At 39.9% G+C, this 19,360-nt stretch overlaps 4 protein-coding genes across 6 annotated transcripts in view; 1 reads left to right on the forward strand and 3 right to left on the reverse strand.

Annotated features, from left to right (window-relative positions):
* The window catches only part of LOC113683725 (intraflagellar transport protein 74 homolog), a 118,970-nt gene that overhangs the window by 9,266 nt on the left and 90,344 nt on the right, over positions 1-19,360 (forward strand). For 2 of the 3 annotated variants that reach the window (XM_089186754.1, XM_089186756.1), the window contains 14 exons: positions 219-259; positions 522-601; positions 1,010-1,063; positions 1,555-1,595; positions 1,992-2,048; positions 2,619-2,672; positions 3,623-3,689; positions 3,820-3,860; positions 4,454-4,516; positions 4,863-4,922; positions 5,096-5,150; positions 5,607-5,677; positions 5,795-5,855; positions 6,142-7,537. In XM_089186754.1, the coding sequence (XP_089042880.1) occupies positions 219-259; positions 522-601; positions 1,010-1,063; positions 1,555-1,595; positions 1,992-2,048; positions 2,619-2,672; positions 3,623-3,689; positions 3,820-3,860; positions 4,454-4,516; positions 4,863-4,922; positions 5,096-5,150; positions 5,607-5,677; positions 5,795-5,855; positions 6,142-6,248 (852 nt within the window). In that variant the 3' untranslated portion in view covers positions 6,249-7,537. Of the gene's footprint in view, positions 1-218; positions 260-521; positions 602-1,009; positions 1,064-1,554; positions 1,596-1,991; positions 2,049-2,618; positions 2,673-3,622; positions 3,690-3,819; positions 3,861-4,453; positions 4,517-4,862; positions 4,923-5,095; positions 5,151-5,606; positions 5,678-5,794; positions 5,856-6,141; positions 7,538-19,360 lie in introns of those variants that run through there. The other variant, XM_089186755.1, reaches the window with a different exon arrangement.
* Positions 6,264-9,802, reverse strand: LOC149037171 (uncharacterized). The gene has a single exon (XM_089186770.1). The coding sequence runs from the start codon at positions 8,968-8,970 to the stop codon at positions 7,612-7,614; it is 1,359 nt and encodes a 452-aa protein (XP_089042896.1). The 5' UTR covers positions 8,971-9,802; the 3' UTR covers positions 6,264-7,611.
* On the reverse strand, positions 6,902-9,726 carry LOC113683718 (kelch-like protein 7). The gene has a single exon (XM_027200987.2). The coding sequence runs from the start codon at positions 9,724-9,726 to the stop codon at positions 9,178-9,180; it is 549 nt and encodes a 182-aa protein (XP_027056788.2). The 3' UTR covers positions 6,902-9,177.
* Positions 12,181-13,983, reverse strand: LOC149037172 (kelch-like protein 25). Its single transcript, XM_089186765.1, has one exon. The coding sequence runs from the start codon at positions 13,922-13,924 to the stop codon at positions 12,221-12,223; it is 1,704 nt and encodes a 567-aa protein (XP_089042891.1). The 5' UTR covers positions 13,925-13,983; the 3' UTR covers positions 12,181-12,220.

Here is a 19,360-nt window from a genome sequence, read left to right on the forward strand (position 1 = left end):
GGTCGTACAACATGTATAAAAGAATACCTTGATGACTGCTTTTTTAAGATCCGTTTAACTCACTTGAAACCTGAGTTTGATCCAGCTGTTTGGGACCGACACTTGATATGGTTTCGCCAGAGAGTTTGACCTGTTTAACTCTACAAAAATAATATTAAATTTGTCCGTGTTTAATTTAGTTTTAAATGACAATGAAAGTATCTTTTTTTTCTGTACAGGTGAAAGAAGACAATCAGGAGATCGCAGGCATGGAGCGAAAGTAAGGCTTTTCAAAGTTTGTGTGTATGTTTTTAGTGTTTGCCTTTTTTGTTTCTTTTATATATATTTTTTTAATGCATTTTTTGGTGCTATAGTGGTGTGCAGCTTTTGCCAAGGTTAATCGTAAGGCTCCATCCTCTTTCATTCCTACCACAGCTTTTTACGCAAGCTAGTAAAAAAAAATTGGCAGAAAGACTGTTAGCATGCTGTGTAGTTTGTCATCTGAGCTCGCTGCTAAAAGTCGTTTCATACTCTGACTGCAGGACCTCTGAACTCCGAGAGAAAATTGAAGCAGCAAACGGTGAAATTCAACAGCTGGATATGGATCTTGAAGAACATCAAGGTTAGTCATTTGCAAGACATGTATATGAATAACTGCATCGTAAGTGGCCTGTGGCATACAGCTGTAGCGAGTGCTCGCCTAAAGACAACCTGAATCTCGAGGGGTGCGTGCGAAAGGGAGAAAACGCGCGCGTAATAGATGGGAAAAACTCGTCTCGCGCGTTTCCCTCTTTCCACGTGCGCTTGCTATTCAGGTTAGTGAGTGTATAATACATTATCATGCGTGAAAGCGAACGCGGGTTGTCTTTGCTTGTTTCTTTGTTGTTGTCGTCAATGTTTCTTTATTATGTTGGTTTGTAAGGATGAAAATCCCAGCACAGTAGTGCAGTAGTTTCAGGTAAGATGGAAACGGAGGAGTATTTAAACTCAAATTACAGGTAAACTTACCTTAGACCTCTCTGGATTTCAGGCGAACGAAATGTGAAGTACAAAGAGTTGAAAAAGCGGGAAGAAACGATGGACGGTATGTAACAGAGTAGCGACAGCGTTCGATTGAGCGGAGGTAGTGTAGCCAAGTTGTTGGGGCGCTGGTCCTGTAATCTGTTGGTCCCAGGTTCATGCTCTTCTCCCTGCTGCTCACTGGATTTGATCTCAGTTGCCCCTCAGCTGGCTGCACTTTGTTTTTGACCAACTAGTCTGCCTCCTGTCACTTAATGCGTATGATTATTTACAATGTTTATTTCCGATTTGTTTGTGCCACAAGTTTATACTCTTGTTATTGTTTAAACTATCGTTATTACTATTTATATTATTATTATTATTTATATTATTATTATTATTATTATTATTATTATTATCAAACGTAACGAAAGATAGCGTGGTTAGTAAGCCTCTTCGGATGGAGTATCACAACTGGTAGAAATATTAAGACTTGAAATTGTCGACCTGAAACTTGATCCATAACATGTGTAGTATACCTGTGTTGTAATGTTCATTCTTCACTGCTTTCTATAGAATTTTTGGAAACGTTTGAGGAAGTTAAGGCCAATGAACAGGTTAGTTCACCAGCGTACTTTATCAGTTAACCCTGCAACTCCCATGAGTGACCAAGACGGAATTTCTCCTTACAATATCAATACAACATCAAGCAGATAAGTCATGAGAATAAAGAAAAATGTCAATTAGGGAATTATCGGTTGATCCAATACCAAATTCCCAGAACTAACCTCATAAGAACTGTATAGCAGACAGTGAGGAGAATTACTAATGGGATCTTGGAAGTAAAAGGATCAAAGGTTGAATGTCTCGGACGATCTCACTTGGTACCAAGAGGAGTGGGGTGGGGGTTGCCATTCACTCCTCCCTTGTACGTCTAAGGGTTGTTTTCGTACAGGTATTCCTAGTTATTGTTTACTTTGATGTGATTTTGTGACTTTTGCGATTTTCAACAGACGAGGAAGCAGCAGTTGGAAAACAACATTGTGAACGTCTTGGAGCATATGAGCAGGGTTAGTTTATCTCTCTATTCACAATCAAGTTTTTTTTTTAAAATAAAAACGCACAGGGAAAGAGGAGGTTCGAATCCTTCTTCAGGGCCTCTCCCTTTTGCTTTGTCCCACTTTTGTGACAAAATGTTTAACGTCTTCCTTAAAAAATGAGTTTTTTTTCTTTGGTTTAGTGCGAGGAAGACCTTTTGTACGTTTGAAGATCAAAAACAGCAGTTGTTGTTTTTTTGCTATGTTCTTGCATCGTTATAATATTTACTGTTGTGGCTCATGCTCAATTTTCGCACTTTTCCTCCCGATTATATAGCTCTCTGATTTTAAACTGAAGTAATCTGCTCTATATGCTTTGCTGTTCCTACCTTGTGAGAAATGAGCAGAAAACAAAGCAGTTTGATAATAAAAAACTCATTAGACGGTTTGTAATACTGCTTAGTATTTTACTCGTTGTTTGTATTTAGACTCGCCCGACGGGCTCTTCAAAAGAAGGCACAACTTGTAAAAATACTCAGCGATAGTATACACCAAAACGTCTCATGAGATATATTTGTTTACTGTTTTATCTTTCGTCATCAGGGAATGGCACGTACAAAGCACTTACCCAGTCCGGCAGAACTTCAACGAATGAAGGTACTCTTCAGATTTTCTTGTATTAGAGACGCGACTTTCAAATGAGTGTCGAAGGCAATTTAGTATTTTGTTGCATTCGTATTGTCTTACTCTGAGATTGGTGTGGAAAACTCGCGCTACTTTCTCTAGCAATCAGGTACAGAACGTAGGATAATCACGAACTTGGCCACTCGCGCTTGCCGCATTATGAGATTTGTTTGTTTTGACTTCTCCTTGGTTTCTTGAGAAATTTCCTTTGGTCTGATTAACCGTTTTGATTACCCTGGTGTTAAGACAATCAATCGAAACTTCCTCTGTTTATTTTTTTGATCTTCAACCATTACATTCTTAACCCTTAACTCTTCCGAGACCATCTCTCTATACTTTCACCGCTTAAAATTTAAATTCCTCCTCCTCGTAATATCAGGGTTCGTACAGGTCCTGAAAAACCTGTTTTGACATTTTCAAGGACTGGAAAGTCCTGGAAAAAAGACTACAGGTTCTGGAGAGTCCTGAAAATCTGCCTGAATTAGGCAATAAAGCTTTTAAAATTTACATTATAAGAATTTTGTAAAGACAGTAAGGAGAATTGATTTTGAAATCATGGGAATGAAAGGGTTTAAGTTTAAATTTGGAGCCGGGAAAAATCAATCTAAGTCCTGGGAAAGTCCTTGAATTTGTTTCTGAAAAAAGGTACGAATCCTCTAGTATACATATTCCTTTTCACCTTCCGCATCTTCTACTTTTCAATCCCTTTCTTTCCCACCCCTATATCAGCCCTCATCTGTCCGTTCTATCCTGTCATTCTCCCTCGCCAACCTTTCTCTCTCTTTTTTTGCCATTTTCTTATCTAAAACTTCATTTCATATTAGTGCTTGATTCCAAGAAACTGACTTTGCCAGTTCCGTCAGAAGAAGTCTAAGATTCTGTATATACCATCTAGCTAACGCTGTGTTTTTCCTTTCGGGCAGGATGATCTAAACTTTAAAGAAACAGAAATGCATAAGTCCCAGTCTACGGCGACCAGTTTAGGGTCAGGTAAGGGCTGGAACGCACAAAACTTGCAAACGTCGTTTATTTGTTGGCCCAAATATGACCTGTAACGTGGTAGTCTTTGGTTTAGTTATAGTTTGTTTCTTGTGTTTTTATTTTCAATTTTTTTTTCTAGAGCACACCCGTCTTCAAATGGATCTGGAGAAAGTTGAGCAGGTGAGGAGAAATATAAAGTACATGTATTTTCCTTGCTATGGTTTCGAGTTCTTACATTACCTAATTGACCCCCCTTCCCATCCCCTTGAAGTAAAAGCCCTTCATATTTCACTTCCCATCACAAAAACAACCCATAGTAATCCCTTCAACAATTTTCTTGCGGTTCCTACGGTCTTTTTAGTATGAAAGAAACAAAAGTGGGGAATGGCCATTCCTCTGGGACAGGAGATATTTCTTTAACCTTTTAACTCCAAAGTGATTAACCTGTAATTTCTCCCTAAATTATCCATACATTATCCAGCAAACAGGTGATGAAAATACTCAAATTTATTAGGTAGATGTTATTATCTTGATTTAATGCCAAATTCTCGTTACTAATTTACAAGGAAATGAGTATAAGGTAGAGGGGAGTATTAACAATCAGATCTTGGGAGTTAAAGGGTCAAGTATCTCGATCAACTCTCCGATACGTAATTATACTCTTAATTAGATGGAGGTACTCAAATAATAGGACACCACGTTTCAATTACTGCATTCATGTGATTGTTGTGATCTTAAATAATTTGAGGTGATTTTTGCTTTGTATTCAACAGCTCGAGACAAAAATAACGACAGAACTTGAATCACTGAAAGAAAGAATCCAGACAATGACGCAGGTGATAATTTTACTGTTTCTTTGATTACAATGTTTTGAATTATAATTTCATAGCCCATGCCATCCAAATATTAAACGTGTTTTTTATGTCTTTCATTCATTTCATTTGTTCATTCATGAAATCATTTATTGTTGCATCTTAGTATCTCTCACACCCATCCCAGTTTAGCACAGATGTAGTTCATCGATCCGTCCATTTAATAATTTGCACTGCAGTTCGTTCATTTGATCCGTCGTATCTTCATTAGTCTTTTTCCTGCCGTTTTGTGTTTCTGTTACTTCGTTCCATTCTTTCTCTGTTCAGCCAATCCGTCATCTACATCCTTATATGTATTGTTTGCCTTTAGGAACTTGAAACATTTAGCGATCTGGATGCCCTGAGAGACCAGTCAGAGGAGAAAAAAACGGTAAGCTTTCCATACCTTCAGCTGTGACTCAAACTAAATGCTTGGGCTTAACAATATTACAATGAAAAGCCGGAAAGGCTTACTCCTTTTCGCTAATAACAAACGCTGATAAAAAAAAGTTCACCTTCTTCATTTAAATAAACAAATATTGTTACTTTTTGTCTTGTCGATAGCGTTTGTATGGAGAAAAGAAGACACTGTCCGCAAGGAAAGAAACATTTAAAAAGCGTAAGTTGAGTCAATCTTTCATGCATTTTCTTGTATGTTCTTTTGTTATTCATTCTCTGCATTTTTTTAGGTTGTTCTCTGTTTAATTATTTATCAGTTGATGTTTTAATCTTGTATTTTTTTCTTTTTATTCGTGTCGATGTTCACAAGCATGTTCTTTCGTTTGGTCGTTATTAACTCAGTTGATAATACTAAATAAGGAATATATTCCTTTGTTTATGTGTTTGTACATATATCTTATCATTCGTGTGTTTGCGATCTCCTTTCATCGTTGTTAATGTGTTGATCTTTCGTCATTTTACTTCCCTTTTTTCACATTTTTATCTGTCTATTTATGTGTTTGTTTGCTCGTTTTTCCTTAGACCGTTCATTTGGTACAAATTTTAGTGCCCATTATCGAATCAATGCAGCATAATTCCATTCTTTTTTATTTTGTTTGTTTGTCTGTTTGTTTAGACGTTCAGAGGCTGTCTTCACTTTATGATGCTACGAAGAGTAAACTAATGGAAAACGAGACACATTCTCAGGTACTACTTGTCACAAACGCAACCAACATTTCATCTTCATCGTCGATATCGTAGGAAACACCTTGAGTACTTTTGTGTTGTTCACGCTATGATCGCTGTCTTCTAATTTCGTTGCAGCTTGGAAACTTAGAAAGAAAATGGCAACACCATGAACAAAACAACTTTGTCATGAAGGAGTGTATCCTTTTGAACTGAATAGAATGAAAACAGTATATTGTGGATGGTGGAATCGTCCGGTTCTATAAAATTCACACTGTAATCTTTCAATTTAACACCTATGGGTAAGCTCAAGTGTGGGGCCATATAATGGAAGCTAGTCTGAAAGCAACTGAAAGGAAGTTTTTGATTAAGTGCTTTTATTTAACCTAAATGCTAAATTTTTTTACTTCAAGGGATGCCCTGGACATATTAGAAATAGGTGATTTTAATTACGTGCACTGCGACATTTCCTTGACTTTACTCAGTTATTGCTACAAAGAGCATGGAGAGCGACTATCGGCCTCTGAAGCAAAATGTGTCTGAACAACTGGAGGACATCAACAAACTGCTGATCCAGTCTCTCGGAAAATAACCTCTAACCTCTCACCCTGATATTTATTATAAATTGTGGATTGTCTAGAGAGTAATTACGTGTTTACTTTGGTTTTACTTTTACTGATATTTCTTGATGGTATCAAAAACCATCTACTGTGCCCTTTAGCAAATCAGAGTACATATTCGGGTCAGTCTAACCAATCAGGAGCAACCAACGAGGTCCTGTGTTTTCCCGCGCTTGGCGGTATGAGTGGATTGTTTTCCCGCGCGAAATGCACTTAACTCGTTCAGTCTGGACGGTGGTTTGTTTAGCCTGATAACGAATCAAGGATTACTTTCTTCTTATTCACAGACAAATTTTTAGTTTGTTTATTCCGTTATTCAACTTACCTGTGAAAAATCACAATTTAAGTAGTGAGGGAATGATCTATTCCGTGGGTGGTTTTGATCGAATGAGTTCATATACTGCAACCTATGCATACAATATTTGGTGGAAAAAAACTAGCAGACCTATTCTCCTTCGCTTCTGGTTCTCAGGATGTCACGCAAAGCAACTAAAATCAATCTAAGATGATTACTAAACTAATTGAGGCAAGTCAGAGAGGATAAATTGTGTTAATATTTTTTTTTGTCAAATGTAGGGTGGGTCCGCATAAGGGGATATGGGTGACAACTGCACCACGCATTATCCTTGAAAGTCGAGCACTTTATTTTCATTGTGGAGCAGCTTACTCACTACTTTCTGCGGTCTCATCACACTACAATCTACCAAGACATCAATTAATCGTGAACAATTATCATGTCTCTCGCATTTACTCGTTATAAAAGGAAAATACGTGTCCTTGTTTATGTGAATGTGTCTTGTCTATGCAACATAAATGGTTTACAGAAAACTGATTGTTTTCTGCAAGAAATCTCTTGAATTGATGAGGACTTAAAGATCAAAAAAGACATTGCCGAGTCTCCAAACTAGAAAAGTATAAAAGTTTATGGCAATCTGAAGTTTCACAATGATGTGGAACAAAAAGGAAGAAAGTCATAACCATGAGCAGTAGTGAAATTGAATTTGCAGCGGCTTTCTTAACTTTGCGCATGCTCCTTTACATTCCTTGAAGAATCTTGCTATTGCTAAGTCTGTGTGCTATTTATACAAGACTGTATTTTATAACTGTAACGATTTAAAAATGCAAGACGATGTTTTACTGTCGAATAGCTGTAGTGAAATCACACACGTGATATCGAATGACCGAGACGTGTAAGATGTCTCGTTGTTTTGTCCCTTGTCCACTGACTACGAAACAATTTTGAAGATTTATTAAGTTTAAACACTCGCGAGAAAACCTTTTAATTGTCTTCTTAAAGTAAATTAAAGGGGAATGTATGGAAGCCAACTCAGTCAGTCAGTCATCACCACCATCATCATTATCATCATCAGACAACTCAAATATAGGGACACGAACCGAAGCAGGTTGGCTTGACGGAATGAGGCCGAAGGCACTGGTGGTGGTGACAAATGTTAGGCCACTTCTGGCTGGGGAGACGCTTGCAGCCGAGGGGGCGCCAAAACTGAAGCTAGTGGTGACGGCTGAGGCGAGGGTTGTGAAGGGGAGGGTGCAGGTGCCAAGTATTAGGCCACTTCTAGTTGTGGAGACGCTTGCAGCCGAGGAGGCGCCAAACCTGAAGCCAGCGGTGCCGGCTGGGGAGGCGCCGAACTGGAAGCCAGCGGTGCCGGCTGGGGAGGTGCGGAAGATAGTTGGCATGACAGCTGGATCGCTAATGACGCCAAAGCCGCTGAGCTCTTCCTTGATAGAGTCCGATTTCTCAAGTACTCCTTTAGAGAGCTTCATTACACATCCGGTGAATGTGTTCTTATTTTCAGTTGAGTACTTTTCCACTGGTATGGATGTCTTCTCAATCCACTTGTCTTCTGTAGAGTCGTAACATTCAACTGACAGCAATCTATCCCTATTATTCTTGGTGCCACCTAGTACATAGCATGTTCCACTCAGACACATCATGCTGCCATACACACGCCAAGTGTTTAAGCTTCCAATAAAGTGCCATTCGTTTGTAGAAACATTGTACATCTCGCATTTTTTTGACACTTTATTCTTTTCGTTTAAGCCTCCAGCGACAAAAATCTTTCCTTCACTTGCCACTCCAAAGGCACCACCTCTTCCTTGTTGCATATCAGCGATTTCTTCCCATTGGGTTTCCGCAATATTGAATCTCTCAGCCTTAGTGACATAACTAGCATCGCCAGGAGCCGATCCAACTAGAAGGTACAGATAGCTGCCACCTGCGATAACATAGCAACTGTTCCTGCAGCCTTGAGGAGATTCCACAACTGTTTGCCATGTACAAAGCTCCACATTGTATCTCTTGATGGTAGACTTTCCAACGAGTTTGTCATCTTCAATGGCGTACATATCCCCTTTGACAACGGTCACAATGGTGCCATCTACCGATACGTCGATCTGTTCCGAATATGACCAGGTGTTAAACACGGGATCATACTTCTCTACCTCGCTGAACTCCTCAAAGGTATACAGCTGATCACGAAATGTTAGCATTTGTGTTTTCTGGTTTCTCTCGGTTGACCCATCTGGCAGCCGCTTCCACTGGTTTTTTTCGGGGAGATAGCAAAAAGTGTACTCGCCACCACATGCTAAAATAACACTTGTTTCCAGACCTTTCCTTGGTGACTGCGGGAGGTCAACTTCACTCGCAAAAGAAGCCATCTTTACAGTAGCATCCATGAACAGCTTCACGCAAGCCAAATTCTCACGCACCAGTTCGTTTGTCGCGACATCCTCCAAACAGTCACGCGACAGAAAACTCAGTCTAACGTGACGAAACAACTCTTCAAATGCTGCTTTTCGCTCGCTCTTGCTGTGTTCAACCCATTTAAGTATAATCTTGTAGACGTCGGCTTCCGCTTCCACAGCAATCTCGTCACTTGAAATTCACGCCGCCACCTCTTTAGCTTCCAAGCTCAAAAACTCATCCATTTCTTCTACAGATGCGAAGTTTTCGTGGATGAATTTCTTGCTGTTGTGGATAAGCTCGACACAGTCGTATTTCTCAGCGAGATAAAAGGTCGAGATGCAATTTGCAGTAGACATTTCTCCTTTTAGAAATCGACCAGAAACAGTTTTTATGCTCGGTATGATCAGGTAATTCCCTGCGGCGATCAGTTCCTTAGCATTCTCCTGAGTTACTTTCACAGTTCCAGTGTAGATGAATTCCAAAACATCCTCCATAACAGATCCTGAGATCTCCTCAAATCGAGCAATTCCTTCTCGATTCTCCTTCATGTCGCTCTCAAGAAGCTTGCAAAAGAACGGACTTGCGGCGGCAAGAACATTTCTGTGAGCTTTAAACTCTCTGTCGTCGTTCGTCACCAAAGTAATGTCGCACAAATAATCTTGTTTTCGCTGAATGTTGAGGCGCTTCATCAGTTCCACACAGAAAGAAGCTTCCTCAACAGCTGACATTGGCTGTAAGTCTTCCATCTTTGACTTAATGTTATTATTATCGAGGAGAGATTTCCCTAATATTGTGATAATGTGGAATACTTGGAAAGATATCGAAGGCGGAAGTTGTCTAGGTCGTTCTCAAGCCTCCTCCTTCAGATTTCAAATTCTCCGAAAGACTGGGGATGAGTAGAAGAGCCAACTTATTGGTAACTTGAAGAGTTGGATAAAGTTTCAAGTGTGCAGTTAATTTTTCTTTTTCACATTTTCCATCATATCTTCCTCTGGACTTGTAAACACTCCTCACAACATTTCTGTCAAACTTTCTTTATTTTTTTCACTTCGATTATCTCAAACTGAAAAAATGAAAAAAACTAACCATATTCAACCCCGCTTTCTTCTCCTATTGTTTTTCTTTAGTTCTGGAAGTAAGTAAGTATCATGCAATAAGATAATTTCGAATAACGTATTTTGTCGTGCGTATCTACCTCTCCCTTAACCCAACATTAACCCTAACTTGTCATCAGTTTACTGTTGTTGGGTTAGGGGAGGGATTGGTGCGCAGTTACTCAGACACTGACATTGAGCAAGAAACCATTGTTCATCTTCTCCGTTGTCAGCTGAAAGATACCTCCCCCAAATCTTGACTCCCCAATATCATTTCTCTCCAATTGTAACATCTAATTCTCTCCTATGAAGTGGAAAGAAACTGCTTCACTTCCGGCAAGTCAGTATTTTTTCAAGCAAAACTCGGCTTGTGGAAAATACAAGAGCCACTTCAAGTCACGTGTACACCAGCATTCTGACTTGGTGAAAAAGAGTGGAGCGAATCATAGAGGACCAGTCATTATTTATCGCGTGAGGGATAAAACCTGACTTCTTATTGGTTTCAGGATTTGAAGGAAATTCATTCAAATAGGAGAAAGTCTAGAAGAAAATTTTTGCCGATTTTACGCTCTCAGGCCCTGGTACGCCCCTATGTCCACTCAAGCAATGCTACGGTTTGGACTTGAGAAGCTTTCAGTGTGAAAGGTGCTTAACGACTTAGAAGTCCTGTGCTGTAAACATGACTACTCATGCTATCACTAGTGAGACAGTTTATAGTATAAGGTTTAAAGCAAATGGTAACTAGTGAGAAGGGACCATTGATTTCACCCAGCCTTTCCTTTGGTGAGCTTCTAAATTAAGGCAATTTTGCTCTCACGGTTGATTTTAAATTTTTTTTCAATTTTGTAACCTTATATCTTAGGCACTGGGGGGGGGGGGGGGGGAGGCTGTATTTTACCGAAGAACATATTTCTCTCTAGAATACATGGAAGGAAACGGAGGAATTTGAACCATATACCTGTCTTACCCTTTTCTTTCACCTCCCATACGTATTTTAGTCTTGTCTCCAACCTCATTTCAGAACACTCCACACCAACAGCAGCCCATTACCCTCCTGACACCAATAATTAAGAAATATTTGCATTACGCATTTCTCTTCCGTACTTACAGCTGTCAAATCAGATTGTCCGTATTCCGTCCTTTCCCCTCCCATCTCTAGTACCTCTCCCTCCCCAATCTCCGCACCCGTCACCATCAGGTGACCTCCTGAAAGCCTGGTGCAGCCTATCGCTTGTGAGCTGGCCGGGGCAGCCTGAGTACCACAGTTTTTTGGTTTTTTTAAATTTCCGCATTCGCATTTCGATATTGTTAATCACCACGATCTCCGCTTACAAACCTCGAAAACAAGGCTGATCCTTTGCCAATGGAAGACCTTCCAGCTATCAGTGTCACTGAACAGAACCCTTTATGTGTGGAAATGATGAAACGGCTCAACATATAACGAAAACAAGGCCACTTTTGCCACGTAACTTTGATCACGAAAGATGATCAAGAGTTTAAGGCTCACAGAAATATCCTTTCCGCAGCGAGTCCGTTCTTTCGCAAGCTTCTTCAGAGCGATATGAAAGAAAATCGAGAGGGGATCGTTCGGTTCGAGGAGATTTCGGGATCTGCAACTTCAAATCACGTGTACACTAGGATTCTGACTTGGTGAAAAAGAGTGGAGCGAATCATAGAGGACTAGTCATTATTTATCGCTTGGGAGATGGAGTGGGGGGGGGGGGGTGTTAGGTGGATTTTGGTTGTGTCACGATAATTTTACCTAATGCTCCCATAAGGCTCTTAAATGTTTTCACGACACACTCACCCACCCCCCCCCCCTTTACCCTCATTGGTACATTGGTTTCAAATCGGCACCCTTAATCCCCACGGAATCAACGAGCGCTTTTCATTCAACTAATTTATTCCTGTTTTTTCGTCATCATATTCCCACCAATGGCGTAGCTCCACTTTCTACATATATATCCATACACAACCCACAATTCCTCTAATCGCTCTGACGAAGGGCTAACGCTCGAAACGTCAGCTTTTTTTACTCTTTACGGTGGCTAATTTACGTTTTCAACCCAGTTTTTAACACTAAATTACCTTCTAGCATCAAACTTTGTCTGATTGTCCACCTGGTTGCCATGTGAACTTTAAGAAATCACAAGTTGTCTAGTAATTCTCTAGAAAGCTTCAGAACAGAGGCGATGAATGTGTTTTTATTTTGATGTGGGTCAGTGTTTGTAACTGGTATGGTTGTTTCCTTGATCCATTGGCCGTTTGCAGGGTCGAAACATTCAACACTTAGTTCCCTTTGGTTTCTATCATTTATTCCACCCAGTACGTACAGCTTTCCGTTTAGACAAACCATACTACCATGAAAGCGTGGGACATTCAAGTTTGCAACAAGTTGCCATTCATTTGTCGATATATTATATATCTCGCAAGTTTTCAATTTTGTTCCATTGCGTAATCCCCCTGTAACGAAGATTTTATTTTCAGTAGCCACGCCAAAAGCGCAGCTTCTTCCTTCGTGCATGTCTACGATTTCCTCCCACTTGTTTTCCACGGTGTCAAATCTCTCAGCTTTTGCGACGTATACCTCTCTGTATGGAATCTTCCCACCAAACAGGTACAGATGGCTGCCAGCTGCAATAACACAAGCATTCTCTCTAAAGCCTTCACAAGATGAGATGAGTGTCTCCCATTTACACCGTTTCACATTGTACTTCTTGATAGTAGTTTCGTTACCCCTGCTATAAATGTTAAATTCAACGGCATAAATTTCTCCTTTAAGAACGACCAACTTGGCAGAATCCCTGTACAAGTTTAGCTCGGACCAAACGTTAAAAGCAGGATCGTATCTCTCTGTATCTTCATTTCTGCCGAAGATGAACAACTGGTTACGGAATTTTATCATCTGATTTGAAATGGCTCTTTTATCGTTCAGACCATCTGGTAAACGCATCCACAGGTTTTCTTCAGGAAAATAACAAAAACAGTTCTTGCCACCACGTGCTACAATAACACGTGTTTCCTGCCCTTTCCTTGATAACTGCGGGAGATGATCTTCATCAATAAGGGTAGCCATCTTCATGGCAGCATCCATGACCAGCTTCACACAAGCCAAATTCTCACGCACCAGTTCGTTTGTCACGACATCCTCCAAACAGTCACGCGACAGAAAACTGAGTCGAACATGACGAAACAGTTCTTCAAATGCTGCTTTTCGCTCACTCTTTCTGTGGTTTATCCAGTCTAATATGATTTTAAAAACATCAGCTTCCTCCTTGACTGTAATCTCGTCGGACGAAATCCACCTCTCGATCTCTTTAGCTTCCAAGAGCAAAAATTCATCCAGTTTTGCCACGGTAACGATGTTTTCGTGAATAAAACGCCCGCTGTTGGTGATAAGCTCGGCACACTCATATTTCTCAGCGAGGTAAAAGGTTGAAATACAGTTTATGTTCGACATTTCTCGTTCCAAAAACCGTCCGCTAGCTGTTTTCAAGTCCGGAATGATCAGATAATTCCCTGCGGCGATCAGTTCCTCGGCATTCTTTTGAGTCACATCCACAGTTCCAGTGTAGATGAATTCCAAAACATCTTCCAGAACAGATCCTGAGATCTCCTCAAATCGAACAATCCCTTCTCGAATCTCTTTCATGTTGCTCTGAAGAAGTTTGTCAAAGTACGGACTTACGGCGGAAAGAACATTTCTGTGAGCCTTAAACTCTATGTTGTCTTTGGAGACCAAGGTAATGTCGCACAAATAATCTTGTTTTCGCTGAATGTTGAGGCGCTTCATCAGTTCCACACAGAATGACCCCTGTTTAGCAGCTGAGATAGGCTGTATATCTTCCATATTTTACGGAATTTCCTTGTTTCTGTGGGCAGTTTCTGCTAAAACTTTTCTGATATTGTTGTTTATCAGGCGGTGTGTGCACTCTGATTGCGTTGCATCATGGTCGTAAAATAAGTCATTTGCATCCAGTCGTGGTCGAGTGAACATCTCTGGTAGCAGCAAGATAGCGTGATTAAATGTGGAATTTCATTCATTGTCTGTTGCAGTTCCTTCGAAAGTAAAAAAGTGTCTGCGGGCCTGTGCGACTCCTGTTATTCCTCCGTGACAAATTCGTTGTTAGGAGGCAATTGAAGACATTCAGAAAGAATCGAAACTGCAGTCTTACCCGAGAATCTATTAATTTGGCAGCAGTTTCACACCGCAGATGGCTGTGTGAATAATATCAAATTCGCGAGTTATTTAACGGAGAATCGTCCCTTGACATGCAAACGCATTCCAAAGAGGCAGCGACCTTCTAATACACGAACCATTTTCCATGTCATACACTTTTTTTTTTTCGTATTTCGCGGTAATGACCAGTTTTAGGCATGCGCTTTAGAGTTATAGTCCCAGACTCCATGGCCACTGCTTGCATGTGGCGTGAACCCCTCTTCGACATATCTGAATCGCTAACCATAAGTCTCAAAAACCCGAACGAAATATTTTAATGATTTCCTTCAAATACAGTGGTATAGAAAGCTTATGTACGTTAGTTTTAGAAACTGAAGGTAAGAAAGATAGCAATTCAAATGAAATACACGAAAAAGAGGAAAATGTTCGAAAAGTAGCGTGTTTTTGACTGACCTCAGACTGCGTGACATGTCACGAAAATCTACAGAGGCAGATGTTAAACGTAAGTTCGATATGAAAAAGGCGTGAATACGGGATTCGCGAAAGGAGAAGCCTTACACCTCCTAACACCAAATTCGTCACGCTCAACGTTTATTAAAAAACGTACAGAGTTTCAAATATGCTTAAAGAATATGGAATACTTAGAATAAGGTTTTGACAAACGTGTCTTTGGAGTTATGTTCCGCGGGAGAGACTGATACTTAAAAAAAAAAAAAAAATAGCGCGCACACATGAAAATATTACCTTTTGTAACACAATCTCATCCGGCTTTGCCAAACCTCAAGAACATACAGATGGGGAAATGACACCTTAAAACTAACCCTTAATATCACATCGTAAACGGAAGTCATTAAAGGATACCTTAATAACAGGTAGGCTTTCAGGTTAGAAGACTTACAAGCGCAAGCGAATAGCAGAAGTCGCTCAAGCAATCAACACCGTTTAACGATCGACCTCTTGCTTTCCGGCTTACCCGGTGTGTCGCTGTGCGCATTGTAGAGTTATTCATTGGTCAAGTGATTCCGTTCATGGCTCAAATTCAACTGTCCTTCATTCAATGATCAAGATAGTAGATTTACCATACAACACTCGCGATAAGTTAATTTCCTTTTACTTAGGAAAGTAGATTTACAACACAATTGAGAATATAATAGTAACGCTGTGTAACGCAACAATAAGCCTTTTCTCGGCCATAATCGGTCTCGAACAACCGCACTTAAAATGCGAGAAACACATGTACCGTTGGAGAACGTTTGAGAGCGTTTAGTCAGAGCTGTTAAAGAAGGATCAAAGCAGCCATCCAAATCTTTGAAAGGCTCCAAACTGCGACGTACATCAAATTTGACCTTCTTGAAATCCGTTCTCAAATTACACACAAAAAAAAACAGTGATCGCGTTTGTCCTTGAGAACCATAGAATACGCGACAAATACGAACAAAAAATACTTTTACACATTCAGAATAAATCAAATTGGTGAAAGGAACGGCCTAACTTTTACGGAATGTTCAGTCAAAATCTGCCGAATTCTGCTGCTTTCACTGCCATATTGAAAATGAAGCTACCACGATGCAACGCAATCGGAGTGCGCACACCACCTGGTTGTTTAGTCAGGAAAAATATCGAAAGCAGAAGTAAAGCTGGTTCCCAGTTTCCCCTACGCCCACTCGATTTTCTTTTCCCGAGTTCCCTGGAAGACTTTGGGAGACCTAGGGAAAGGGCTGAGGGTAGAATATTGGGAGACAGAGGAGAGGTCAGAGACTGACCTATTTTGAGAAAATATCCTAAAGCCATAAATATATAAAAAGACATATGAATTTCAATAGTTCAAACGTGCAGTAGGCTCAAAGATGAGGAAGGAAGGAGAACCTTAGCTCAAATCTAGCACAACTATTGAGTTATGAACGGTAATCTTCCTTCCCAGGAATTTCGCGTAAATTTCGCTTCAACTTGCATCGCAAATCCATATAAAAACAGAGCTGTGAACAATAGAAGAGTGCTTAAGGATAGCAAATCCAGTAAAAAATTAGAAATGAGCAAATGTGAGATTTGTACAAAAGATTCAATCATATACATACATTATAACGCCATGTGATTTTCGTCTCTTTAGTTTTGCGTGACGTTATAGTTACTTAATTTTATTCAAAAGCTTTTAAAAAGCGATGTTAACTTCTAGATGTAAATTCTATCGTAGGCTCGTCCGTTGTCGTTAACTTCATACTTTTAAGCCTAAAGGCTTCCTTATGTCAGTGCTTTAAAGTGTTTGAGGGACTACTACCCAACAACCTTACGTTTCGTAAAAAAGATTGTGGTTATTCATCGTGGTGAATAACAATAAAAGCCAAGTTTTTTCGTTTGTCTCACGACTAGTCATGTGTGATGTAGATCGCGACGTTTCGACTGCATACTGCTAGTCTTCTTCAGGTGACGAGGTCGACTGGTCATACGTGATCTTATAAAGCATGATGCTCTTCTGTGATTAGTTGTTTTTCAACAGCTCTGATTGGTGCATTTGGATCCTTGCTGTTCACTCAGGGATTTGCTCCCTCGGCGGTCCGCTGTCGCACGGCTCTCCTGTTGTTGTGTTTTTTGATCGTGGGCATCCACGCTTCTGGAATTCCTATTCCACTATGCCTGTTGAGGTTGTTAGGGTAAAGTCTAATGTGAATTGCCTCTCTGCCCTTGCGCGTGTAGTAATAAGGGTCACGTTCAATAAGCTTTACTACGTTCCAGAGTGGCTACGTTTGTTAGCAGTTTTCTGGTGAGTCTAAGAATACAGCCAAACGACGGGTTTATATCATTTGTTGCTGATATTTTTGCTGTAAGGATCCAGCTGTCCTTAGCACTGTAAAAACATTCAACACTCAGTTTACTTTGGTTTCTCTCATTTCTTCCACCCAGTACGAACAGCTTTCCATTCAAACAAACCATACCACCATGATTATGTGGAACATTTAGGCTTGCGATAAGTTGTCACTCATTTGCTGTCGCATCATACATCTCACAAGTTTTCAATTTTTCCCCATTGCGTAATCCTCCGGCGACATAGATTACTCTTTAGTAGCTTCTCCAAAAGCATCGTTTCTTCCATCTAGCATGTCTGTGATTTCTTCCCATTTGTTTTCCACAGTGTCAAATCTCTCAGCCTTAGCGATGGATATACAGATAGCTACCAGCAGCAACATTACAAGCTTCTTCTCTACACACCTCATCAAATAAGTGAAGTGTCTCCCATGCGCACGACTTCGCATCGCATATTTTCACAGAAGTTTCCATCGAATATCGAATCGTATCCAAATTCAACAACATAAATGTCTCCATTTACCACAGCCACCTTGGGAGAATCTTAGCGAAAGTTTATTCCTGACCGGTGATTAAAAAAACTCTTATATCTCTATATCTTGATTAGATGTAAAAGAGAACAACTGATCACGGCATTTTACCATTACTGTGTCATTGGCCACTTATTTCAAACCGTCAGGTAAATTCCTCCATATAGTCTTCCTCAAGGAGACAGCAAGGGTGGGTACTTCCCACCACGAGCAACAATAACACGTGTATCATGTCCTTTTCTACGTGACAGCGGTAGATCATCTTCATTGACAAAAGTAGCCATCTTTACAATAGTATCTTCAATTAGCCTCTAACAAACAGTACTGTCCGTTTGTCACGACATCCTCCAAACAGTCACGTGACCAAACAATTTGGCAAATCCTGCTTTTCGCTCGCTCTTTCCGTGGTTGACCCAGTTTAATATGCTTTTAAATGGATCAGCTTCCTTTTTTAAGGTTTTTTTCGGAAACAAAGAAAGAAAAACGGTCACATAATTTATCATGAAGGAGTGTATCCTTTTTTATTGTTTTTTTAGAGGGCACGGTAACGAATCTTGCAATCTGATTGGTTCTTTACCCGGTCAGTATTTTCCTATCTTTGCCCACGGGCCACGGTAATTCTTTCGTGAGTCGCCGAGTACATCCCAACTTTCGTTGTCATTTTTCATAAATATACCTCGTTTTCCGGCTGAGCAGTATTTTTAAGCAAACACGTCGGTCACTACCTCAAGCCGATAAATAACTTATGAATCCTCTCTTTTCTCTCTCTAAAATCACTTTGGTTGACAGAAAAATATTGGTTTCAGAATGAATTTGTGTAAACAATAGTGTCATTACGTTGGTTGACAAGCGGCCTAAAAACCGTCTGCAATTAATCTTAATCGTTCACAAAAAGTACCCAGAAACGTGAGGTATTTGGTTACAGTTAAACTGAACGATGGAACTTTCATTCATTTAATATCTGAATTTTCTCGAGCAATTTGTTCATAGTGAAAGAGCGAGCGAAGTTTTAATTTAAGTTCTACAACAAATATACGCTCCTGATGAGTCTTTATAATTCCGTTCAATTTGGACATTTGTACCTTAAATTGCACAACAGAAATTGAAGGAATTTTTTGAGAAAAGGCCGCATTACATTCCCTTGTGTCTCGTTGAAGTGTGCCGTTCGAATTTAGTTTTTGTGAAGGAAAGATCAGAGTTAAACACGCCATTACAGCAAACAAACGAGCAAACTCTCACAACTTCAAAATAAAAAAATTGAATTTACTCTCAATTACTTTCCTCGCCGTTTACTTAATGAACAGAGGTAAATCTTCGTTCACGAATGAATGGTCGATGAGAGTGAATAATACTTTCCGTTAGATCATTAACTGATTTTGAAGAAAACATTGTCGTGACAGTCCTTGCCAAACTAGTTCTGTTGGTTTTCAAATGTTCCTACGCTTTTTTTTTTTCTTGCGCGCTCTCTAATTGACAGGTGTCAGATTGTGACAGATACTTGTAAAAATAATGTTTTAAAGTTTGTTTGGAAGCCTTTTAAGTCACCTTTATCGTTACGGAAATGAAAATGTTTCGCTGAGGCATCTCTCTTAAATTTGCATCACCTCTATTTTAACTACCATTTACCCACTCAAAAATTGTTCAGTTTATGGAAGATCTTGCCGTATTTACGTCCATAAATCATTCGGGTTCTTTCGGAAAGAATTTCGTCAAGTTTAAAAACAATAAATATGTTATTTACCGGCTAAGGGTCGGTCCGTATGGTGAAAAACTGTGA

Source organism: Pocillopora damicornis, chromosome 11, assembly GCF_964200805.1.
Source record: "Pocillopora damicornis chromosome 11, jaPocDami1.2, whole genome shotgun sequence".
Classification (NCBI taxonomy): Eukaryota; Metazoa; Cnidaria; class Anthozoa; order Scleractinia; family Pocilloporidae; genus Pocillopora; species Pocillopora damicornis.

Excerpts from the sequence above, each read along its gene's own strand:
- LOC149037171 (XM_089186770.1), bottom strand. The coding sequence starts at position 8,970 with ATGGATGCTACTGTAAAGATGGCTTCTTTTGCGAGTGAAGTTGACCTC.
- LOC113683718 (XM_027200987.2), bottom strand. The coding sequence starts at position 9,726 with ATGGAAGACTTACAGCCAATGTCAGCTGTTGAGGAAGCTTCTTTCTGT.
- LOC149037172 (XM_089186765.1), bottom strand. The coding sequence starts at position 13,924 with ATGGAAGATATACAGCCTATCTCAGCTGCTAAACAGGGGTCATTCTGT.